The sequence below is a fragment of the Ammodytes marinus genome (genome assembly GCF_949987685.1).
Source record: "Ammodytes marinus genome assembly, chromosome: 3".
Lineage (NCBI taxonomy): Eukaryota > Metazoa > Chordata > Actinopteri > Uranoscopiformes > Ammodytidae > Ammodytes > Ammodytes marinus.
The window spans coordinates 16,196,264-16,221,601 of NC_137232.1; the positions used below are offsets into that span (position 1 = coordinate 16,196,264).

Consider the following 25,338-nt stretch of genomic DNA (forward strand, 5'->3'; position numbering starts at 1 on the left):
AATGCCTGTGTAATGTCCCCTAACACCGCTTTAATAGGGTAATTTGTTTAACCACTATGGGCATGTTTGAATGACTAATATGCATGACTGTGAATTATTTGTTCAACTGAACAATGGCATTTGCAAGAGACAAGAGCTAATGCAGAGTAATAGGGCACCACACACAGTACCACTGCCAGTTTGTTGTAACAGTGTCGGCCTTATATAATTGGATTATTCTACAAATAGTAAGTAGCATGACAATAAAGAGTGAAATAAACTTTTTCACTTTAAATCATTTATCAAGCAATTTATTTATGCATAATAAAGACACACTAGACTTAGAATATTCCACTGCTTAGAGGTAGCAATAAGAAATCATTGCCCCAGGAAAGAGGGCATATGGTCTATGTTGTGTGTTGGCTATTCTTTAAACGAAAATACACTTCCATGCTTTGCATTTGGTAACTGCACATGTGTAATGCATTACTAATGACCTCCACAGCAGACATTTTGAATATAAAAATCAGATGTAAAATTAATATGTTGCATTTGCGAGTTGTTTTGAGGTGGTTAGAGATGGAGTGAAGCATTGCAAGGAAGACAATATGCAAGACTCCTGAAATCAAATTTGTCTGCACCTGTTGGCATTGAGACAAAATTAAATCCTTGTTACAGTTTTTTTAAATAAATAATCTTAGATCTAAAGCTAATAAAAAAATTATCTTGGTCAATATATTGTGATTTATTACTTATATTTTTGCAAACATTAAGTTGACCCTCTAGAGTGTGTTTTGTTGGCAAACTAGTTTGAGAGCTCTGCAGCAATTGGTTTTCACTTGTTTTCATAGCACTGTATAATCCTTACATTTGAATGCATATATGAATACAAATGTAATGCATTCAGTCATATAAAAGTAGCAGTTGTTTCAAAAAACTTCTCTGAATCAAGTTTTTGAGCAGCTCAGCATATTTGGAGTTGAAATAGAATCCGGTATGCTCTTGTGGATCAAATGAAAGAGTGGGAGAGATACTGACATCAGCAGACAGAATTTTTCTTCCCTAAAGGCGCAATATGTCTGGTGATGAAGGATTCTCCAGAGTATGGAATTCACATGTAACTGATGATGACGAATCTGTAATGGCAACTGATTATCTGTTCTTATACAAGCAATGATTTGACATTTACCATAGCACCATGACATATGTTTTGCTGGAACCCTGTCACACCATAACCAAATGAACAGTAAATGTTAACATTGAACGTGTTGATGTGTCTGTTGATACAGAGATGATGGATGATAACCTTTTCACCTCTTTAATGTCTATGACGCGTGTGCGTTTAACTATGATGATGATGATTTTCTGCATGTCTTCCCGGGGTCAGTAAAGCTTGTGCAGTTTGTTTGGTTTTGTTCTTGCATTTTCATCACTCGTAGAACAAGTAGCCACAGAATAAGAAACAGGACGGCTGGAAATGGGTTTTCAGCACATAGCCAATGAAGCATTGACTCCAACGTCCAAATGACAGAGTGTGAATGCTGCAGAATTGTAGCGTAACATATTAAAGCATTAGAGGAAATGTTGTCTTTTGGCTTCACTTGCTTTTTTAATAAGTGGGTTACGGCTTGTGGCTTATTTGAAGATCATTTGCTGGTCTGTGATGCCCTGTAATATCATGCCTCGGAACATCAGAGCAGCCTTTAATTACAAAGTCAGAACAACATTTACTTGGATCATGGAAAAACACAAAAGACTCCAGGGAGATCTCGGGTGCCAATTTTTCTGTTATTTATATTACCCTTCCTTTCCCTGTGCCATAATTCACTTGTCTGGCCTAAAGTTAGGGTTATTAATGAAGGCAGAAGAACCTCATATGGCTTCCTTACACAAGTGGCGGGTGGCTGGCTATCACATGAAAGACGGAATGGATGGTTGCCGGGGCCGAAAGGTCACAGAGGGCAGCTGGACGTTTGGCTGACCTATGACCTGGGACCTCACATGTTAGCCAGATACTTTCTGCTTGATTGGATTAGATTAGATAGGCTCCAGAACCCTTTCTATGTAAATCATACTCTCTCACAAACATGAACTCTTGTGTGCAAAGGTGGGTTGGGGGTCAACATTAAGTTCCAGTGTCAACATTTTTCTTTATGTATAAAACGTAATGCTGGTGTACTGTACATGACAAGGAAATAACATCAGCAGTACACAACACGACATAGAGATCCTGAAATGTATGAACACACCGAACATATGTTTTTGTGTTGTAATCACTAATACGATATCAAGACAAGACTGAAATGGGGAAACAATACAACGTTATAATTCACACATCTGTAGACATAGTCAATTCAAGTTTCGAAAACATTTTCATTACAGTTAGTTTGTACAGTAGATTTACTGGATTGTTATCATTTTTAATCAGCCTATCAACGTTTGCATTGAGTACAGGGCAATTAAACACCCAGGACAGGTTTCCTTCTCATCTCAAAGCATTTCTCTGAGCAGATTAGGGTCTTGGCTCTAACAAGCAGAGAAAAAAGCAAAGATATCCTAAAGCTTTTGGATATCTGGTCTTTTTTCATCAAGGAACTCCGCTATAGTGGCATACATTTTCCCTTTTAGTTGCTTGGTGTCACTTGAGTGGTTCATATCTTATTTTTAAGGAAACCCTTCCATTATGTTCATTGAAGTTTGGGTGGTACAGGCCTTCACATGCATTACCTGCTCCTTAAGTCTTGAAAATATCTCCATTACTTTGGGGAATCCTCAAAGGGCACAGGCAGTATTTGTAGCGAGGGGTCAGTCTTTGTCTTACCATTGCCCTTCATCTGCCACACAACTTTACGTTCCAGCCACTCCAACCACATGGTCTTTAAATCGTTCTCAATCTGGCTCCTAACCTGGAACCAATTTGCTCTAGGATACAATGGGAACTATGGCTTGAGCTAAATAATAGGGTCTGGCCAGATACAGTGTCCTTGATGTAAATGTAAATGTATTTTGTAATTTCTGTATTAACCAAAAAAGTTTGGCATAACCTGATGACATTGACAGGTTTTTCCACAAAAGATAAAGACCTAGTTAAAGCCTTATGAAAAGCAGTGATCATATTAAGAGAGGGTCAGTGTACTCATTAATTCAACAACAAGAAGACATATTGACATTAAAGCCATAATTGTAAGAAGCTGTGGGGAAGGTTTTGATTTTAGTTTTGCGATATCTGCTTTTCTAGACTTCTACCAATCCCAATATTTTTTGGTGTATCAAAATTTAAAAAGACATTCTCTATAGCTGGATGTATTTCAAGAATTGTAGCTGCTTACTCAGAATTGTAATTCTTTCCCAGATTATCTTTTATATAGAGTAGACATTATTTCAACATATATTGCTGTTACTATAAATAGTAAATGGTTCCCTAGACCTCCATAGGTGTTCCTGTGTTTTGGTCATTTAATATTGTGCCTGAGACACAAATATATGTTGAAACCTTTGATTTGCTAGCTGTGGAAAGCTTGTAAAAGTGTACCACTGAGCCTTTTTTCCAACAGATGCACACAGAAGGCATTCTCTTGCACAGCTGGTCAAGTAATTAATAGTGAAGCACATGTCCGGACACTTGATGATAACAACCCCATCCTATGTAAGTCTACTTGTTCAGCAAAATGCAGGAAATGTAATCACTGAACAGATAGGTCTGCGGATAAGTGCTCTTGGTTAGGGTGTGGGGCAAATTTTAGGTGTGTATGAGCATTGGGATCATTGGGGGAAGTTTTAGCCAAAATCCCACTTTTGTGTAACCCAAACAGGTTTTTATCTTTCAAATTGATGAAATATGTTTTATTCAGGCTTGTGTGTGTTCCTTTTTAGGAGCTCGCGTGAGTGTAATCTTGTGGAGGACATGTTTACTGTGGAAGTCCCCTTTGCTCTGAGAAACAACTGAAGTGCTCACTGACTACCTTATGTATACTTCAGAAGGGAATGTTTGAAATGAATCACATGAAGGAGGGGACTGGACATGTATACAAGATAAAATATAATTACGCTATCACCTAAATATTTTGTGGAGAACCAAATAAATATCCTTGCAAGGAAATGAAACCCACCTATTGCTTTGGAAGCTCAAAAGAATTTTTGTGGAAGAAACTGCTCATGAATCAGAGCGAACATCTCAGCGGTAAACATACAAATATCGCATAGTAACTGTATTGAAAATGTCAAATTGGAAACATGTCAAAATAGGCTTGAACCTCATTTTCACGTGTTCACGTTTAGCAGGTGACGTAGTTTTTAGATGTGGAAATGTGGAAAATCTCATTATCACATTTTCCAGCAAGTTTGAAAAAACAAAATAAAAGGTGTAACGATGACAGAGCGCCAGTATGGCCATCCATCTACATGCGACGGAGCCAAAGTTTTATGTGAAGAACAGCTGTTGTTTGTTGTTGGCAGGGAACTGTTTGGAAAGTTACGGTACATATTGCGTGTGTGTGACTGTTTGCACTCATCTGTCTGTCTCTACATTAGTCTTTGTCCACACCGGATTAATCTGTGTTGACTCGCAAATTATGCGACTTGCTAAAACAAAAGAAAGAGATCCAAACAGACACTCAACTCTTCGGACTGTTGCCATAGCTAGAGTGTGTTGTCTTTATGTGTCAAAACCACGTCTGAACCAGCGATGACTTCCTTCAGGACCGGGCTTACAGTTACACAGCCTTTACTGGAGAAACCGCGTGCACACCAGAACCTTGCCTTGGCAGTATTCATTTGTTTACAATGTTTATCAGTCAATGACGGGCCTTGTTTCTGTGTATGGTTCCAGTAGACTTGCATGACCCCGATGACCTCTCTCACCCCTTCCTCTACCTCTACTTTAGAGAGTGATTTAGTTCAGTTTTGATTACATTTGTACAAGAGTAGCCCACTAAAGCTGTTGGAGGTGGGTTGTAATCACCCCCTTCTAATCAGTACTCTTAGAGTAATATGCTTGAAACTGGTGGCTGATTTGGTTGACATTTTGGTATTACCAATATGGGGAATTGTTTGTATGTTGAGAAAGTTAGACCTTTTTTATTTGCTTTTATCCGACTTAAGAACAGTAAAAAGAAAAAGAAAAGAAGACAAATCGGATTTGACCTCATCTCTTTTAATAAAGCAACCAAACTCAAACTTTATTTAAACTTACTGTTAACCCTTTAGTTTTGTAAATAAATAACCTATATTTCACTAAGAAAAACTAGATCACACCTTCAACAGGGGCACAGCAGAGCCTTGAGTCCCTTTTGGTGAATGGCTGATAGGTTGACAGATTTCTCCACTAAGGGACATCAAATTAAATGCTGGTGCCACATTGCAGCAGACTAATGGTCAAGTAAAATTGTCTCCGAGCCATATCGTGGCAGGAGAGTCTGTCAACGTCATCATTATGTGGAGCAGCCACTGCCTGGGGTGAGAAAACAGAATAATGATGTGAAATGTAACAAAGTGGAGCCACTGCCTAATGAACCTAGAGAACATAAAAGCACTGTGCCGATGATCTATTGATTTATTTACATTTTTCATCGCTGAAGTAAGTGGCGCTGTCAAGCTATTTCAAGTACCAGCTCTTCTGTGTAATATTTTTACTGAAGCCATGTGAGGCATAGTGTGTTGTAATTTCCACAAGACAAATGACTTGTTATAAACACAACACACACACACACACACACTCACACACGCACATACACAAAAAAGCAATTTTAAAAACCCTTATAATCTGTTAAATATTCTTTATGCATGGTTTGATGCAAATATTAAACATCTTCCCAATATGAGTTTATTTGTGTGATCCTCCGAAGGGACTGGACAGGTCTAGAAACTTAACATAAGCAAATGACACACAGTAGTGACACTAAACTCTCTCCGCTTTCTAAAAATTATGTTGTAATCATTGTTTTTCTGCTAGCCGAAATTTAATTACAAAAACGGTACTACTGTCAACAAACATGCAAAAGCTTTAATATAAAATCAACCACCTTAAAATGGCAGTGTTTCCTGCAGGCTGCCTCTTGGTTTCTCCAATTTCCTACCCATCGGAAGATAAAGGCAGTTCATAGATTACATTTTATTTTTATATATATATTAGGACCCTAGTAGTTCTGTAAAGTAAGAGCTGTTGAGCTTTGGAAGACTTCCATTCCACACCACATATTTGGCTCCCCCTGCTGTGCTGGGAAACTCAACCAATGCTTGCCAGTCTTCTTCAAACTGCTGACCTCAACAGGGCCTCAGGAGCAATAATGTAAATGCACACAAAGTCAGTGCTACTTGATTTAATATATGTCTATATCAATGTTCATATGTGTTGCACAGTCAACATCTGTATGCAATTCTGTTAAATGGAGACTTCTTCAAACACATTTAAATCCCCCTTGAAAGAATATTAAAGCTTTGCTCTAAAGATCTGCTTTATGATTAGCCAAACTAACAATGCAGACAAGACATTGTCATTCTGATGTCTCCAGTTTGTTATTTATTACAAGCGATTCTATGCGCTGCTTTAACTCAACCACCGAATGATATAATTAGCATGTGGTTGCATGGTACTTGCTTTGAATGTCTTTATAGGAAAATATGAATCCTTGTCGAAGATGAAGGGTTACTGTCCCCTAGAGGGGTTAGGAAATGTGACGACACTGGTTCTTTATTGATGAATATGGTATTCTTTGTTGCTCTAGGTCATCAAAAATGTACTGCAAGCCAGCTTGGAGTTTAGCAGCCTGTACTGTAGACCTGGCTTATACAGAGAAGTTAATTAGTCTCATAAAACAGACTTAAGGATCTCTGGGAACTAGGGTGCAATTTTGGTTCTGCAACTGCATCTGCGTTGTGTTTTTGCATGCCTACTCAGTGGGCATTCTACCACCCACGGCAGGCAGCTGCAGCGCTCGCCTAGCCCACACGCTGTGCATGGTTCATATTAGCTCCCCTTCCACCCATCCAGACCCCGGGATCCACCGCCTGGCCTGCCTCAGCAGACCAGAGCTCAGCACAGCTATTGGAAGAAACAGAGCCAAAGAAATAGCCTGACAGGCCCAGCTCAGTGAGTTTCTGATAAAAGGTTGCCCCCCTGGTAGATGTCTTGTGAGAGTGGATATACTCAGCAAGCATCAGTTCACCTCCCACACTGGAGAAGCTTTTAACTGGCTTTACTGGGGACACTCGTGGGGATTTGGGTTTATTGGAGGGTACTTCAGACATGAGCTGTGACCCTCAACAATGTGCACTGATGTAGAATCAAATGAGTCCATCATCAGGTCATGACTGGTCAGACTTGAAAGAGCTGCATTTATAGGCAATTCTAAAGTTCGGTGCATTCGCTTACATAATGGTGGTATGATTCCCTTGAAAATTAAAGTAGATTGTGTTTATGTTCCAATTCAGCTAGACTTTAACTCATTAAGGTTGATCACAACAACATGTTATCGAATAAATCTATATTCGCGAGGCAGCTAATAGCTTCTCCAACCCACTTGTTCATTTTAAATCCTCCAACCTCCACATCTTGTGATGGGATTGTCTTTCAAAATTATTATTCTTCAATGCAAATAACCTAAACTAGCAATTATCTCGTTGTTTTCTTTCCATCGGCTAATTAGCGGTCAGTATGCATAAGAAAATAATGGTGGGTTTGTTTCTCCCGGTTGACCTTTGGAAAATAAACAGGTTAATGTTCTAAGCAGAAGCCTTTTCAGATGGTTTACTGAGTTGCCTCTGTCATTCCAGGTGGCCAAGGCTAAACACCACACACCAAGTACGCTTACACCTTCAGTGGAGTTTTTGTCATATTTATTTTTCTTGTGAAAGTGAAAGCTTTGTTCAGAATTATCTCTGACATCGTGTGTGAAGTATGTGTCAGCGGAGTCTGTCACTGCAAAGTCCCCCTCCCTCCCGGTGTGAGCCAACACCAAGGTCGACAACATGTCTGGCATCAAGACCTTTGCCGGAACTCCCTGCTAACCTTCCCATCTATTTGCTTTTAAAAAGTTGGAAACTTTTTCTCCCAGTTTACCTGTTGGGACCATGGGTTGTTTTCAAGGTGTTGCAGTCACATTCCTTCCTGATGACATAGGACCTGCTTGTACACACAATCTTTTTTCATACAGCAGCCATAAACATGTATCTGCTCTACTTATGTGTCTTCAGTTTGCCAATTTGTCATTATCATTGCAATGTTTTGCAATAATCTGAGCGGATCATTTGAAAGCTGAACAATCTTATTGCATGTCAGGTCTTGAATGCAGCTTCCACTATTCAGCTCTATTAGCTCAACCTTTTTTCTTAAGCTGCACAATATCTCTCCTGCCTGCTCATTGTGCCTTTTCTGGAACCCCTTTCTCCTTAAATGGTTTGAAGCCTAATCACTTCCAGATGCAAGGTCTGTAGATGAAAGACAGACGCTTCAGTTTTAAGAAAGTCTAATGGAAGTAAAAAAAAAAACTCAGGCCACCTAACTTTCATCAACTGAAGTTTGTCACAACTCTTGAATTGCAAACTACAAAGGGTGCCTGGCCTGCATGATACAAATATTGTGAGACCTAAAAATGGGTGATATTTTGGAACACCAAAGGGTTCAGAAGCACTTTGAGGCATGACTACTTTGACATTTATTTATTTTGTTATATGGAGGTCCATTAGGGTAAATTCGAGATTGAGATTTGAATCATCACTCAGTCTTTTGATGGCAACTTTAACCCTCATGCCATCAGGAGTTTACCTTAAGTGTGGATGTCAGTCAATAGGGATATGCCGACGTTCATGGAAAAACAGTACTATCCTATTATTATTAACAGATTAAAAGACTATACGGCCAAGTCCTCATCAGAAACCTATCCCTTATCCGTACTCTACCACCAAGTTTCTTTATATTCCTGTCTGCTATGTTCTCCCCTCTGTTCCTCTGCCAGATATGTGGACCTTACACTATTTTAACCTGCTGCTGTAAAACCAGGTCTTCCACATGTATGTGAGTGCACTACAAAGAGAAAGATGAAAAAGCTGCACCTCATAGAACCCTTGTTGATGAAATCAATAATTTTTTGTCTCCTTAGTCAGAAAGTAGTTTATTTTATGCCATAACAGATCTGAGACAATCATATTCTAAGAACTAGGACAGTAGGGCCTTCTGGGGACTAAGCTTGTTGTTGTTTTCCTGCTACAGACTATAGTCAGAAATGTTTGCTCAGTTTTTCCAAAGGCATCCAAACGTAACTTAGACTGGGCAACTTCATGTGTCATGTGTAGCCCATATCATTTTGGAGAAATTACTGTAAAATATTACCTGTTGTCATTTTTATTCTTCAGCACGTGTGATTGATTTAACGAGTGTTCATCAACAGTTCATGTCTGGTTGAAATCATTAGCCCTGCAAGGACAGTTGGAACTAATTTCCAAAGTGAAATGACAGTTCTAGATGATATGATTTGGCAACTGGCACACATCTGTGTATTTTTGGAGAAATCAGTGTAATTAAGACGGTTACTGACCTTGACAGTTATATGGGGTTTCACAGGGATACCCCAATACAGCAGATGTATTTTAATGGACATCTGGACGGAGAAAGCACTTGACAAATCTGGAATAGACTGTTCATTTGAAGTAGCTAATGCAGGGGTACTAAAGGAGGTTTGTGAAATTGAACTGCTAATGATGAATACAACTCAACATAGCTGTTTTTATTGTGATTATAAAGAATATGTTACTTTGCCTAAGGTGCCTCGGAAAGCTAACAAGCTCAGATGTTCGTTTATGGATGAGGAACATCGAAATCTACCTCACAATTGTCAATTTATTTTAATTTCAATCAACTCATGGTTGTTCTCTGTGCCTACAACCTTTGTTCTTAACCCCAAATGTCAACTTCCAAATGTTATCCAAAGTATGGAGCTCATAGTGAGCCCATTTTCCTTTAGCCTACACATGCTTATGCATTTAGAAAGTTGTTTTTAACTAAAGTGCTAATTAGTACTCAACTTTTGTACATGTCACGTTGACTTCACAGCCTGTGATCCTCCTTTGATAGCACAGTATAGCATAGCATAGTCTTTGATCAAGGTAATAGTGCCTTAGGGAGATCACTGTATCTGCTCTGGCTTCTCAAACTATGTAGACCTGCTGCATACGTACATGATCTGAGAAACACAGCATGGCGGTTGGGAGGATTCTTGAGTATATATTTTATCACACTTATACTAAAACAGCCAGACAGCACAGGCCACAGTTTGGCAGTATTTAATGTCACTATTTAGTAGACCTTACACATGTCTTAAACTATGCAGTGAAGATTTCAGCTCTTTAACTCTTGAGTCACCACCTAAATCTTTCACACATGGTTTGTTGGAAACTCAACAACACTGTCTGTGCTGCAAATGTTTAGAGTTTTGATATATTGGTCAACAGTGTGTGGGCCTTGTTCCTTCCATCGGCCCAGTGTGGTCTCTGTCTGGGGTTTTAGTGCTGTGGTGGACAAAGTCTGTGACCTTATATCTGCTACTTCAGTGAGTATAGAAAGAGGCCTTCAGGAGGTCTTGCCTTGCTCGCCTCATTTCTGCTCTCCTTAGAAGTGATGCCAGGACAATAGAGGGAGAGGAGTGTGCACGGCTTCACACCAGCTGTGAAAGCTCAAAGCAACTCTCAGTCCAGATTTCGGCAAACCCACCCACTTGTTTGATTTCTTTGAGCCTACGCTTTCCTCTTTGCCTTTACTGCTTTTTAATGATCTGCAGGTCACTCCATCAATCTATCACATGCAACATCTCGATGCTCTTGTGGGAGTCATGCTGATTTTACAACATGGAAATGTCATTAAAATGATGTTAAGTATTGATTATTAGGTATTATTTAATTAATATTGGGAAAGTTTCCACTTTGTAAATCTCTGATCAAGTTGACATACCTTTTACCATTATTTCATTTAAGGCTACCTATCATAACAATGGAGGCTATCTCTCCTTTCAGTGCAATACATCCCTTACCTTTTGTAAGTCTACACAGTTCAATAAATAAGGTCCTCTTATTTAGATCACTCAGGGTGGAAACTTGTTCCACTTCAGCATCCACACCAAATGGGCCAATGTGTCATTAAGCTTTTAAGTAACAGCATTTCTCAGGTATGATTAAAAAAAATAAGTTAAAGAGATTTCAAAGTGTCATCCAGTATTTTATGAACATTTCTTACAGCCACAAAGGTGTAGAGTTTAATTTGGAGCAGAGTCACAGTAGCCACTGCAGCATGCTCATCTGTGCTTGATTTGCTTGCAATGGGGATACAAAGAGGATTTTGGTGCAATTGAAGTCATCATGAGACTCTTATGAACAAGATATTCATCTCCAGTGTTTGTGTCTTTGCTTATGCATTCAGGGAACACGCAAAGAGGACGTGTGCATGCAAAGTTTGATTAATATGTGTGATAATTGCCCAATTGGCAAACATTTGCATGCACACTTTGTCATTTGTGGCCTATTTGGATTGGCAGAGGTAGGGTTCTGATTGGCTTGTTTCGCAGAGGACTACGTGAGACAGATTTGTTTGACTGGGCAGTCTAAAATACCAGGAGCATGATTAAAAACTACATTGCCTTTCATTTCACCCTTTGTTGGCCTCAACGGTTTCAGCTCTACATCATTCGTTTACTCACATGTTTTTGTATTAGTTCTTTCCACAGTGGAGCTTTTTTGTATGGCTGCACAATGAGTATGGATAGAGGAGCAGTAGCTTGGGCAAATCATGTCACAGAGACACATGTGTCAGCATGATCCACGGAAATGTGAGAACACAAACCAGAAAGCCATACTGGTCAATCATTTACTTGTTTGAGAAATCTAATTGGCCTTTTGGGAAATTCAGTTCTACAAATAGAAAGCACCCAAACCCTGAACTTGTTCGTTTCCAGGCCTGGCTCTCTCTCTCTCAAACCACAGAGTGAGGACGCTAGATGAGCCAGAACACTTTGGAGCATCCAAAAACCTCAGGATCATTATTCCATTTAAACATATTATGCATAAACATAAAAAGGCATGTTCTCTCCTGTGGATCCTGTTCTCGTGATTTGACAGTCAAGTCAGTCACTTAGTCAGAAAGTCTTCCCTGGAAGGCTCCTGGAATCCACAAAGTGCCCCAGTTATCGTTGGATTCCCCCAGCTTGTTTTACTAAGGACTCGGCCAAACGTTGCCTTACCCCTGCTGATAAGACAGCTCCCATCATGCCTCACTCACACACATAGAGTGTAGGAAGAATACTGCTGGCTGCTGCTGATGATCTAAGATTACTCCTGCTTTTGAACTTCAAATCCAATAGAAATATAGAGTTTGCGTAATACCTATACACCACTGCAGAAAGAGTAACAAATCAGTGGGAAACAAAAAGAGAGGCCCCTTGTGTCCATGTAAAGAAAATTACAACAAAGTGGAAAGATGTATTTTTCTCCCCCTTGCATGGCGCCCCACTTATGACTAGCACATCCTCTTATTTCTAAATATTTACTCAAAATTAGCGGTATGCCCATCTAAAGGAGTTAAAAGTCATGTAATCACTGCATATGTGTGGACACATTTGGACTTTTTAAAATAAAAAGACCATTTGAGAGGGAAATAAACCAGTGTACACAAGTGCTGTAGAGCATTAAGATTAATGAAAAATGACTTCTTGCAGTTACATTGTGGCTAAAGTGCAACATTACACAGCGTCCCGAAATTACTTCAATCCTTATTCAAGGCTTTGTGAGAATGTGTTAAATTTACACTCGCCGAGTTATTGATTTATCCTAATGGTCGATGCCAGAGGCCACATTTGGTCTGGTTATTCTCATCTCTCTGGGTTCATGGTTTTGGGTTTAGCTAATTATACTGCTCATTTTTCATTTACATATGGCCTCACATGTCATATTATTCGGGTGGCTGGCAAATTATAATCTCCTGGACGGACAAGTCTCTGCCTTCCAGCAAAATGACACTGATATGCTGCTATTAACTTAGAGTCTTAGGGTGGAATTGGAATCATGGTCTCTGCCGATTCCAAAATAGACCAATTGCTTCAGGCATTTTTACTTACAGTGGTTAGGATTTATGCAAATGTGATTTTGTGGTTTATTATCTTACAGTACATCCCGTAAGAAAGTCATACCATTAACTAATGGAAAAAATTGTTCTCAGGTTTCCACATCACATATGGCTTCAGATATCCTCACCACTTCATGCATTAGCCTATGGAGCACTGGGAGAAGTATAATTATTAAATCATGGGTTCCTCCTCATGTACATTTATTTCAGAGCATTCACATCACTCAATCCCCCTGTCACTTCTGAATTTCTTCTAAATAGAAAAACTGTTTACTTTAAAATTTAAATTAACCCTCATTCGATTGTGTGTTCAGTATGAACTCACAATGGGTTTTACTGTGTAGCATTATAGATTCACAAAATCAAGAGTGTCAACTTCCACACCCACCTTAAGTGACTTCATTATTTCCCTTTTCTTTGTATCATTGTTTTCTTTCTAGTTTTCATCTTAAATACTTGCAGGCTTTTTACATGTCATTTTGTATGAACTGTATTTTCATACGTTTTTATGGATAGTTGTCACGTACATGCAATTCCAGCCACAAATGGATCAGCCACAAGAGGGAAAATATTTTCCTACCGATCCATTGGGAAATGTTTGTAGCATATCTGCCAGCTTTTCAAAGATTATTATTATTATTTTTCTAGACCCAGGTATTTGCTAAAATGCTTCTTCAACTTTCCTTCCAGCTGACACACATCACACAACTGTGAAGAAAACAAGCATATAAAGCTGCGGGCTAGTTATAAATATCTGCCTGATAAAATATTACAGTAAGCTGCAGCCTACACGCATTGAAACATGGAGTAGCTTTCTTGTATTTCTCTTGGTTTTCCCTTTCCTCATGTGGTTTATTATTCTGCACTTTGGCTTGCGTCGCTGCCAGCTTTACAACTCCCTCACTCCGACACACCACTCACCCTCTGTCAGGAATTACAGTCAAAGAGTGGGGCATGCTCTCTGCTGAGTCCCCCGTCTGCCATCTGCTCAGGAAAGAGATGTAGGAGCCTGTACTGCAGCCAAACCTTCATCACCTCAAATTAATGATTTCCATCTACTCACACTAGTACCAATGCCTTCTTTTAAAAAGTCAGCGTTTGATGATAAGCATTGCTTGCCCTATTTTTCTTGGCAATGTTCCCCACTACGTCTTACTCAGAGGAGGCTCCCTGCTGCTGGAGCCCCAGTGTATGAATTGAGCTACTATTTCCTTACAATTAGTGTTCTCCTAAAAAGATCCATTTATAAAACATGGAAGGAAGGAGAATCCTAATCAACTAGTGAAGTTTAGCCCTACCGTAATCTCCCAAAAAAACTGCAATCCGGGGCCAACACTTGCAAACAATTATGCTGCTGTTACCCAGGGGCCCAATCTGATTGGTCTTTTTGCCTTGCGCTGTTTTGGGAGATCCTGTAGTAATTGAGTCATCTCCCTGGGTGATGGCTTGTGAGCTGCTTTTATAAATCCAGGGATTCCAGCCCTCTGTAGATGTGCGACATTATTAAAACCAGACCACAAGTGGGACACAACATTAGGGTATAAAGCGCTGCATTGAAGCACACTGTGTGGTATCCCACTGTTCCCCATCCGTCCCTGTCACTGTCCTTTGCAGACAGACGCCACTCCTGTAGCAGGCAATTTTCCCTGCTGGCAGCCCTCCTAAAGCCTGTGGAAGTCATCCTTCTTTCCGCACACCCTCCTTCATTCGCTCGAAGCCCAAAGCCCATATTCTTGCTGCCAAAGGGCCTGTTTTGGCTCATGCTCATGCGCTCAGATAAACAAATCAACTCGGTCCAAATATTCTTTCTTAGAGGCACCTGGTATGGTGCTCTTAGTCCAGTTTGTGGATTGCCATCATTCTTACATCCCTCTTAATAGAATTTATATTTGATCTGCTGTGGCTTGAGAGAGTAATATTATTAATGAGTATGGAAACTGCTTAGTTTATCCAGTAAGATATTTCCTTTCCAACTTAATAAACTGTAGTTTTAATGCACAATGTTGGAATGCTTAACCAATAGCATGTTTTCTCCTCTGTAGGTGACCGCGACAGATGCAGACGACGGCTCCTTTGGCTCCATTACCTACTCCCTTGGTTCTGGCATTAACAGCGCTGTACCCTCTCAGTTCACCATTGGCAAGGAGACTGGCCAGATCTGCACAAGTGCTGCACTAGACAGAGATCAAGGGCCGGCCAGCTTCGACTTTACTGTTACTGCAGTGGATGGGGTGAGCCACCATGTTTCGAAATCATGCTTAATATGAATCCATTGAGCCACAGACTAATCCTATAAACACTGCAGCCGTGCTTTTCCTGCAGACAGTAGAGCAAAGACGTTGCCAACTGTGGTTTGAAAAACTTTGATTTGAGCAGCCAAGTAAAAAATAAACTTGAATCACTCTCCATGGAGGGCTTACTCGAAAGTTAGTATATCCTGTTGACTTTCTGCCGAAGGGTATTTTAAAAATAAAAGCTTTAAAATGAAAGAAAATTACTGTGGCCATGTTAAAGCAATCAGATGAAAAAAATACCCAACTGTCAGGCAGTAATATTTTAACAAGCTGGAGTGCCACCACCATCGTTTTTGCCACCTGGTCCAAATGAAAAGCCTGCACTGTATTTTCTGCAAATGACTAGCCTATGAAACAGATTGTTTGGTTGTGGCGAGACCTCTCCCCCGCCACGGGTCAAGACATATTGCTCTTTCCAGAGGGAAACTATCAATCTGTATCCCTGCACACAGCAGCTGGGACTGTATTTTAGAAGCAATGCTTCACATTGATATTTTAACAAGGTTTACTGTTGCCTTTTACTTGCACCATTAATAGGGCTTGAATCCTGCTTTCAGGAGTATTTTCTTTCTGTTCATGACTGAATGTATGTGACGTTATAACAAGAGCTTTTTGTTTTCTCTGCAGGGTGGACTGAGCTCAGTGGCCTATGTGAAGGTAGATCTGGTTGACATTAATGATAACAGACCCGCCTTCTACCCAGTCAGCTACGCTGTCAGTTTGAGCACGCAGAGCGCCCCTGGGACATCTGTTGTCAGAGTGACGGCCTATGACCCAGACTCAGGCGAGAATGGAAGAATTACATACAAAACAGTACCCGGAGGGGCCTCCCCTTATTTTACTCTCAACAAAGACACAGGTTGGCACAAAGTACTTTTCCAGTCCCTGCATACACCCATTGTTTCTCAGTATTATATTGTATTTCATTATATACAGCATTTTATTTCATTCATATTATATTCTCATATTTATTATGTTCCTGACTACATCTTCAAATAAAGTTTTCCACTTGCATGACTTTATTTATACATTTTGTAAAGCACTGTTGGAAAGAACTAAGAATGTTGTTGCCTAAACTGGTTCAGTAATACTTGCATATAACAACAAAATAACTTTGAACTCTGTATATTTTAAAGATAGAACTTGAAAAAGATTTTACCTGTCCTGCAATTCTATCCTGCTATTCCATCACTTTTTTGTCTTCATGATTTGATTTGTTTTTGTAGGTGTGATCTCCTTGTCTCGGTCTGTCTATGGAAAGGCAAACTCAGTCATTCCCATGATAATCTCAGCTCAGGATGGTGGTGGTTCTATTGCCCTTGTCAATGCCAGAGTCAACATTAGTGTGGTGGCAGGGTTGGTGGCGCCACCTGTGTTTGAACAGACTCTGTACTACTTTACTGTGTCAGAGGATGTCATGCGCGGGACAGTCGTAGGCATCGTCCAGGCCAGCATTAAGACAGGTGGGGTCCAAGAACACATGCCTTTTCTTCTTTCTCACTTGCTCACTCACTGACTCACTCGCTCAATCACTCACTCACTCTCTCACACACTCAACACCTACATTGGAATCCTACAGCCTATTTTGAACTGTTAAATTTGAGTTTATTTTCTGCACCCTGCACCACTTGTACAAATAGGCGTTGGGCCACTATACACACCTTACTCTGAAATAACATCGCTCAGAAACTCAATTTCACAACTTTGTTTACATTCATTTTCTGAGTTTATAGAGATCTATTACAGTCATGAAAATTGAAAAATGACATCTCTGGAGTATACTGTTACTCCACTGCTTTTAGCACAGCCTCCTGGGCGGTGGTGACTTGTCTCTGTTTCTTTTCACATTTGACTAGATTGAAATTTATTTTGAACATGTAAAATAAAACGGAATGGGTTTTACAGAAATAATGATTACCCAAAATAGAAAACAAAACAAGATAATAATAATAATAATAATGGATTGGATTTATATAGCGCTTTTAATTCTATGTGACTCAAAGCGCTTACAGGGTTCCAGGTTCCATTCATTCACACACAGTCATACCGGTGAAGATACATGTATGACAAATACTTGATGATTAGGGTTACATTTGGGAAAAGGAGTGGGAAGTAGCCTACATAATTCCACCCATTCTCCATAATAAGCCATCATTAGTTAGTTAACAAACTTCCTCAATCATGATCATAATCATTATTCTCTCTATCCAGGAACAACCAGAGATATCTCCTACACCATTAGCTCTGGGGACCCTGCCGGCTACTTTACAGTGGATCCTGACACTGGGGCCCTAAGGACCAGTCTGCCCCTGGATCATGAAGCCCAGTCATCTCTGGATTTGGAGGTGCAGGCCCGCAGTGGGAACCCGCCTGCCTTTGGCCAGACCCGTGTTCACATTACTATCGCGGACATCAACGATAACCCACCTGTTTTCTTGCCTTCTTCGTCTGAGTCCTTACTATTGCCAGAGCACACAGAGATGGGCACAGTGGTGTACAGGGTCCAAGCTGAGGACATCGACTCTGGAGTCAACGGGCAACTCACCTTCGACCTTTCCTCTCCGAGTAGTGGGATCCAGAGGACTTTCAGCATAGAGCGCAGCAGTGGGGAGATAAGATTGGTAGGGATACTAAACTACGAGAGCACGTCCCGCTATGACCTCCATGTGATTGCCAAGGATAGTGGTGTACCACAGCTTAGCGCCACCTTCATGCTTGTGGTTCATGTCCAGGCAGAGAATGACCAGGGAGCCGTTTTCGACACGCTCACCTACCGCGTGGAGCTCAAAGAAGGGACTCAGATAAACAAGAGATTCCTCCAGGTCAGGGCTCTGAACAGAGACACCGCCTCAGGTAACCCGAGCCCTCTGGCGTACCACCTCCGGCCAGACGGAGATGCAGCAGGGTTTGGCATCGCAGCGGACAGTGGCTGGCTGTTTGTCAAGAGCGCACTAGACAGAGAGGTGAAGGACATGTATCTACTAACAGTGCTGGCCAGCCAAGGGCACGGGCAGTTGAAGAAGACGGGGAGCGCCACAGTGCGGATATCTGTGACCGACGAGAATGACAACTCTCCTCGGCTCACACAGGAGAGGGTCTTCATGGCAGTGAGGGAAAACCTTCCTGCAGGAACAGGGTTCGGTCACGTGTTGGCCACAGACCGAGACAGTGGCCCCAACGGACGGCTTAGCTACCGCTTCCTGCATCCTGACCGCCACTTCCAGATCAACTCCAACACAGGTTAATTAAAAATGTGATGTGATAAGTTTAATGGAGATTCTTGAGAATCACTTTTTGTTCCCTTTAACACCAGATTTTTTCGCAGCACACACACAGTACGTACAGGGAGTGGATCTTTAGGAGATATTCACAGTGTTTTGACAGAAAAGTGATTTTGACAACAATCCTTCTCCAGAATTGCTGACTCCTCCACCTTTAATCGCAGCAGTAGTCACAGCTGTTTTATTTGACTGTAGTTTCAAAATAGGGGTTGTTTAGGTTTACTTCATTAGGCAACTAAAGAAAGTGTCTGTGTATTTATGCAAAGCCTGCATATGAAAAGAGTGTTTTTGGAGATGCTGAAGAAAGCAATGCCTAAAGAATTAAACTCTTTGCTGCCATGTTTTAATTATGCTGCTGTTGACACAAGAGCTAGCAGAAGAAAAGAAAGGCTGCACTGCTGATTGTTTGTTGATTTATTCGTGCTCTGAGAAGAACCTTGAGCATACCTGACCTACACATTTTATGCTCAGTTTCATTACATAAATTTATTTTCTCTAGACTGATCTAAAACTAAAACTTTACTGAAATAACCGAAAATCCTTTCATTCTAAATGAGCCCAAAGATCTTACATCAATGTAAAATGTTATCTATCATGAAAATATGGCCCTGTCTCATTAAACATTTAAATAATCTGTTATATGTGTTACACTGATAAGGACTTGTGTGTCCGAAGTAAAGTTTAATTGGACTGAAAAAGGAAACCAGTGATACCTCAACTTACAGAGTCATCCCTAAAAGATCAGAGACTACAGCTGAGTCTTCCCACTGTCATGAATTAGTCAGATGATGGTGACAGCAGCGCTAAGCGCCTGGGCCCTAATTGGCCCACTGAGCCTGTTAGCCTCTGGGTGGAGACTCACACTCTGATTTGTGATCAGTTTCTGGCTGTGTTGAGTCTCTGCAGCAGCATCTGCCAACCTTTCAAAAATGCCTTCATTTGTATGTGTGAGAGCGGAACACACTGAGCAAGTCTGTTACAATATTTGTGTGTCATTGATCAAAGGCGGCTGGCTATGAAGTCTCTCATCATTATTGCAGTGCTCTGGACTAAAATCCCTCTCATCCGCCTTGCTTTCCTCCCCAGGTGAGATCAGTACAAGGACTTCTCTGGATAGAGAGCAGCAGTCTAGTTACCAGCTGGTGGTTGTGATTCAAGATGGAGGTTCACCCCCACGCAGCGCCACAGGCACATCCTTCATCACGGTCCTGGATGACAATGACAACGACCCCATGTTCACCCACTGCCTGTCTGGAAAAAACCTCATCATACAGGTGATGCCACACAGCACTAGGAACACTGACAGGCAGAAAATGAAATGTCTTCCATGTTTTTGTTAACAGGGATCTGTTTGTTTTTCTATCATAGGTGACAGAAGGTCAGTCCTCTGGGATTTTACTGGGCACGCTTCAAGCCAAAGACCCCGATGAAGGAGAGAACGGCACGATATTCTACTCTTTGTCAGGTACAGCACGTGCAGGAAATAAAGAGAGTACTCATGGGTAAAATGAGTTTAATTTAAGATATTGTGTTTATATGTGCTACATACTGTATAGTGGTTTAGAAAGCGATAGTACTTGTTTTTTCTTTTTCTTAATACATTACCTTTTTTCTTTTTACTAAGCTTTTATTATAACCAATAAAATAGATCATAATTGGTATCCATGCTCACAAATACTGTTTGATTGTAAGATTTGATATACTGTAGTGGTTGTTTGATTTGTTTCCGACAAAAACCGACTTGCTTGGTTTATGTAGTTTGCTCTCCCAACACACTTTGTCTCCATTTAAAGTTTGAACTATGTCTCTCTTCCAGGTCCCAGGGCTGAGCGTTTCTCTTTGAACCCACACACTGGGGAGCTGCGTTCATCATCCCCTCTTAGCCACTCGGAGCGTGCTGAGTACACTCTGACGGTGACAGCCACTGACAAAGGACTGCCCTTTCGCAGCACCTCCTGCTCCCTCACCATTCAGGTCAGACTTTCACTGGAGCTCGGCCAGTACAAACACCCTCACTACTCACCTATTTAATATCAAAGAACGGGCTTGGAGCTAAGAGAATCCTTGTCTCCGGGCCCCTCAGACTAGCTGCAGACATATCAGCCTCACGTCTGACAAGCTCCCCTCCCATTCCCTCCCTTTTCTTCCCCTGTGACTTTTCAAAAGGGAAATTTCTATCTGAAATGGAAAAGTGGGTCTGAATCAAATACTCCCAGCTGGCTCATGATGAGGGCCAGCTGCAGACTGCTCTGATCAAGGTCATACTCAATGACTCCAACACTTTTTTAATACAGTAGCCCCTTTTTTGCAATGAGTGGCAGGGCTCTACACTCACGTAAAACACAGCATTTAAGGTAATTTAGGTAATATTTAATATAGAACAGAACACAGACACAATGGAAGAACTGGAAGCAACCTGGATTTATAGGTTCCAGGAAAATAGAGTTGCTCTATAAACAGCCCCAGTAAGTGCCAGTTCAATCTTTCTTCCTTTCCAACAAAAAAAGAAAAAAATGTAAGTCATATTTTTTAGTTAATTGGATTAAACAGTGCAGTGTTGTTCTTGCCCACTCACGCATTTCTATAATTTCCTTTAATCATCTTTTTAGACTGATTTTCTAAATCCATCAATGATAGGATGGGACTACACCAATTTATTTCTGGAGCACTCCGTTTCCATACAATGTGGAACCAATTTACAGCTTGTCATATTAGATTTTCACAAGAAACACGGCATATTTTTTGTGTGCCTACTTGTGGGAATTGTGCAGTAGGGTGCAATGCTGAGCATCTAGAACATCCATTCATCTTACAAAACATTGTCAGTAATGCTGCTGAAATTTTGATCAACTGAACCTCTCCCCATCCCTTCCCACTTCACAGTTGCTTAGTCTATGCTCAAAGAAAAAAACATGTTTTATTAAAGAAATGTGTCATGTGTAAGTTATGGTGCTCTTTTCATACAATGGAGAAAAGTAATAATGTTGTAGTCTTTGAAGACACTTGAACCACTCATCAAAGGAAGTGTAAAACTATACATAGTACAGGATTATGACACAGTGATAAATTCAAACCCTCGCACCATTTCTTTCCCCGATTGTGTTACTTTTGTCCTCACTCAATAGTTTTATTTTTCCTGGCATGCATGTGAGTATCAGTTTAAGTCTGATTAATCTTAGCAGTCCTTTTATTGAAGTCTATGAAAAACTCTCATAACTGGTTTCATTTATCCCTAGTGAACACATACAGTGCAAGTGAGTGAAGTGGAAAGAATCTGTTTTTGCTTTGCCAAAAATCCATTAAATATTTAAAAATGTTTCTGTTTTGAAAACCTCTAACTGAAACTGCGAACAAACATCTAAATCAAGAATGAGATCCACTGTCATTTTGCTCTGTCTTTAAACTTCCTACGAGGAACTTAATGATACAGTCTCAGTCTCATTTTCCTCTGATGATCATAAATGACCTATAACAGCAAATGAGACCATAAGCGAGTAAGACACTATTTTTATATAGTTTTTATTAATGCCTTTGCTCTGGTCTGATCTCCCAATAAGATAAAACGATTTACGGCAGGAAGGCGGGAACATCCTGTTTTCCCCGAATGGTCCTAAATCAATGTTTGCTTTGCCTCGACGAGTGGGTGCTGTTGTTGTAAAAACACTTGCTGCTTTCGTCAAAAGGTGCCGCTAGAATCAACAAAAACTGAAAGTTCCATGCAGCCACTTTAAATACTCATACAGTATTTTCTTCATTGCAGGTTCTCAGCGCTAACAAACCTACTTCCAAGACCAGTTCCCTATCCAAGACCATCAATTCTGTGGAGGAGGCTAAGCCCGGCTCTGTTATTGGCTCAGTCCGCCTGGCTCAGACCGATGGAGAGGCCTCTGCTGAAGGGGAGGTGACCTACGTGGTGGTGGGGGGTACGGACCGAGATGGAACCTTTGTCGTGGATCGCCTGACCGGAGACGTGTACCTGGCCCGTCCGCTCGACTATGAGCGAGACGCACACTACAGCCTGCAGATCGAGGTGGATGACTTATCTCAGGCCCCTCCTAGCAGCACCCTGGTCCACCTGGACATTGACGTAGAGGACAGCAATGACCACGCCCCTCAGTTCCCCGAAGACCCCGTCACCATCGTCATCTCTGAGAACATGGAGCCCGGCTCATCTGTCTATGCTTTCCAGGCTACAGATAAGGACGGCAGTGGGCCCAACAGTGAACTGAGGTACTCCATTCTCCACCAGTGGCCAAACACGCCGGGCCTACTAACCCTCGACCCCTCCACTGGGGTTCTCTCCTTGGGCCAAGAGCTGGACCACGAGGTCACCTCCAACCTCATACTGGTTGTCAAGGCAACAGATTCTGCCCAGGATGCCAGCCAAAGGCGCTGGGCTTCCGTCACGGCGAGGGTGTATGTGACGGATGAGAACGACAATCCACCGATGTTCAGCTCGCCAACCGCTGTCAGTGTGATGGAGGACCAGCCGGTGGGCTTTGTGGCGCTCTATGTCATGGCCAGAGACGCAGACCAAGGGGAGAACGGCAGAGTCACTTACAGCATCCAGTCAGGCAACACTGGAGGAACGTTCAGCCTCAGCCCTAACACTGGTAAGTCCAACTCCAAAGTTGTCTGTGTTTTATGTTGCAAGGCATGTATAGTAATGACCTAGAGGTTGGAGTAGCGATGGCTTTGTTGCCATGGGGACTTACATGATGCTGGGATCAGTTTGCTTCTGATAATGGCCAAAAAGTAGTGTTGACAATAATTACAATCTTTTAATTACCCAAACCATGATGTTGTTGCCATGCACATATGCATTGTAGGAGTAGATCATTTAAAAAAAACATATAATTAGTAATTTCATTTAATTTGTGGTTTTGCAGAATTAAAAAATCTTCTGTGTGGTGATAGCGTTGCTTAAGTCATACTTCTCAGAAAACTCTTTGACAGAAAATGATGATATAGGCCTACTTGAAAAGTAAGCTCCCATATGCAACTTTTTCATTTTTGCATCTGGAATGTATTTCCTTGTCCTGTGGTTTAGCCACAAACAACCAATCTGTATGTTGATCTGGGAAGGAAAGAAGAAGGAATATATATCATAAATATGGCACATTTAGAATCAGATGTCAACTTTTTTACCTCTCCAATTGGCGGATGACTGCAATCGATTTGCAGGGTATTAGCAGAAAAGATTTTCCGATCTCTGACTTTTATTTGTTGACTTTACATTTCTCCAGACCCACTCCTTTTTGCTCCTGTTTCTTTATTTTGATAATACCAAAACTTTCAGCTTGTTTTCTCTTTTTTTATTTCCAGCACTTGTTGGGAATTCCAGCACTCATGCATGACTGTGTTTTGCAAATCTTTTGCTCAAGTTGAATATTTTCACTTCAAGCAGACAAGCAAATCTGCATCTGTTCATCTCTGTTTGGGGATTTTCATAGACCTTTCAAGCATTTTTGTGCCACCTCTACATTTTACTTTGAATTGCGTGTGTTCTCAACTTTCCATGTGCTCTCACACATCCCCCAGCATAATCACCAATCCCCCTCCATAAACACACACCAACTCTCGTAATAGTATGCTTATGTCAAAGTACAGCACAACTCTTGCTTCACCTTTCATGACTTATTTCTCTCAGTTGGAGGCCAGACAGACCGAGCAGCCTTCCAGATATATAACATATATATATACACGCACACACACACACACACACACACACACACACACACACACACACACACACACACACACACACACACACACACACACACCTACACACACACACACACACACACACACACACACACACACACACACACACACACACACACACACACACACACACACACACACACACACACACACACACACACACACACACACACACACACACACACACACAAGCATGCCCAAGCACACACACACACCCACACACAACTCATCATCTGTTATTGTAGATCTATTCCCATGAAAGACCAAAGAACCTCCTGCCCGGGCTTCTGGGAACCATTAGAGAAGGGATCAGTTACGCGTGTTTATGTGTACGCACGTGTGTGTGTGTGTGTGAGTGAGTGTGTGTAGTGTGTGTGTTTGTGTGTAGGCATGCACATATGCGCTTGTGTGCTTGCATGAGACTGTGTCACTTAGTCAACGCTGACCTTGGGCTATTTGGTCCTCTGGGGCTTTGTTGTGGTGTTTGAGACACGTGTCGACGTAGGCTCCGCATTCCCCTTCCAGTCCCCAACCAGAATGCCCCCTGGAGCAGCTCGTGGATGGAAACATTAAGGGGCTGTCATGCATGCCCCCTCTGCCTCAGCCCAGTATGTGTGCTCACCTTTTAAGTGTTTTCATGCACACTGGTTATTCCTTAGAATAATGATAGAGTTAATCCCCTGAGCACCTGGTTTGCTTCTGTTTTGGGGTCAGTGACCATAGACCTGGGACCATCACTACACACTCTGTTTTCATTACTTTACCATCACAGTTAACCACAGTAGAGAGAACTATCAAGCTATTTTTAAAGGAAGATATAGAGTCACAGAGTTAGACGCCCTCTCATCACTCACTGTCAGAAGAGAGGTCATTAATTTTACCTTCGGAGCGAAGGGAGAGTTCACTGGTGATATGGTAAATTGCTTCCTTGCAAAAGACAATAGCGTTCTGGGATTAA

The 25,338-nt window shown here is 41.2% G+C and overlaps 1 protein-coding gene across 1 annotated transcript in view; it reads left to right on the forward strand.

The window, feature by feature from the left end:
• LOC307248579 (protocadherin-16-like) overlaps nucleotides 1-25,338 on the forward strand; it is a 77,747-nt gene that overhangs the window by 41,435 nt on the left and 10,974 nt on the right. The window contains exons 3-10 of the mRNA XM_080024997.1: nucleotides 15,124-15,312; nucleotides 16,003-16,234; nucleotides 16,602-16,838; nucleotides 17,587-18,615; nucleotides 19,743-19,930; nucleotides 20,025-20,121; nucleotides 20,473-20,630; nucleotides 22,417-23,269. Coding sequence (XP_079881123.1) covers nucleotides 15,124-15,312; nucleotides 16,003-16,234; nucleotides 16,602-16,838; nucleotides 17,587-18,615; nucleotides 19,743-19,930; nucleotides 20,025-20,121; nucleotides 20,473-20,630; nucleotides 22,417-23,269 — 2,983 coding nt within the window. The remainder of the gene's footprint in view (nucleotides 1-15,123; nucleotides 15,313-16,002; nucleotides 16,235-16,601; nucleotides 16,839-17,586; nucleotides 18,616-19,742; nucleotides 19,931-20,024; nucleotides 20,122-20,472; nucleotides 20,631-22,416; nucleotides 23,270-25,338) is intronic.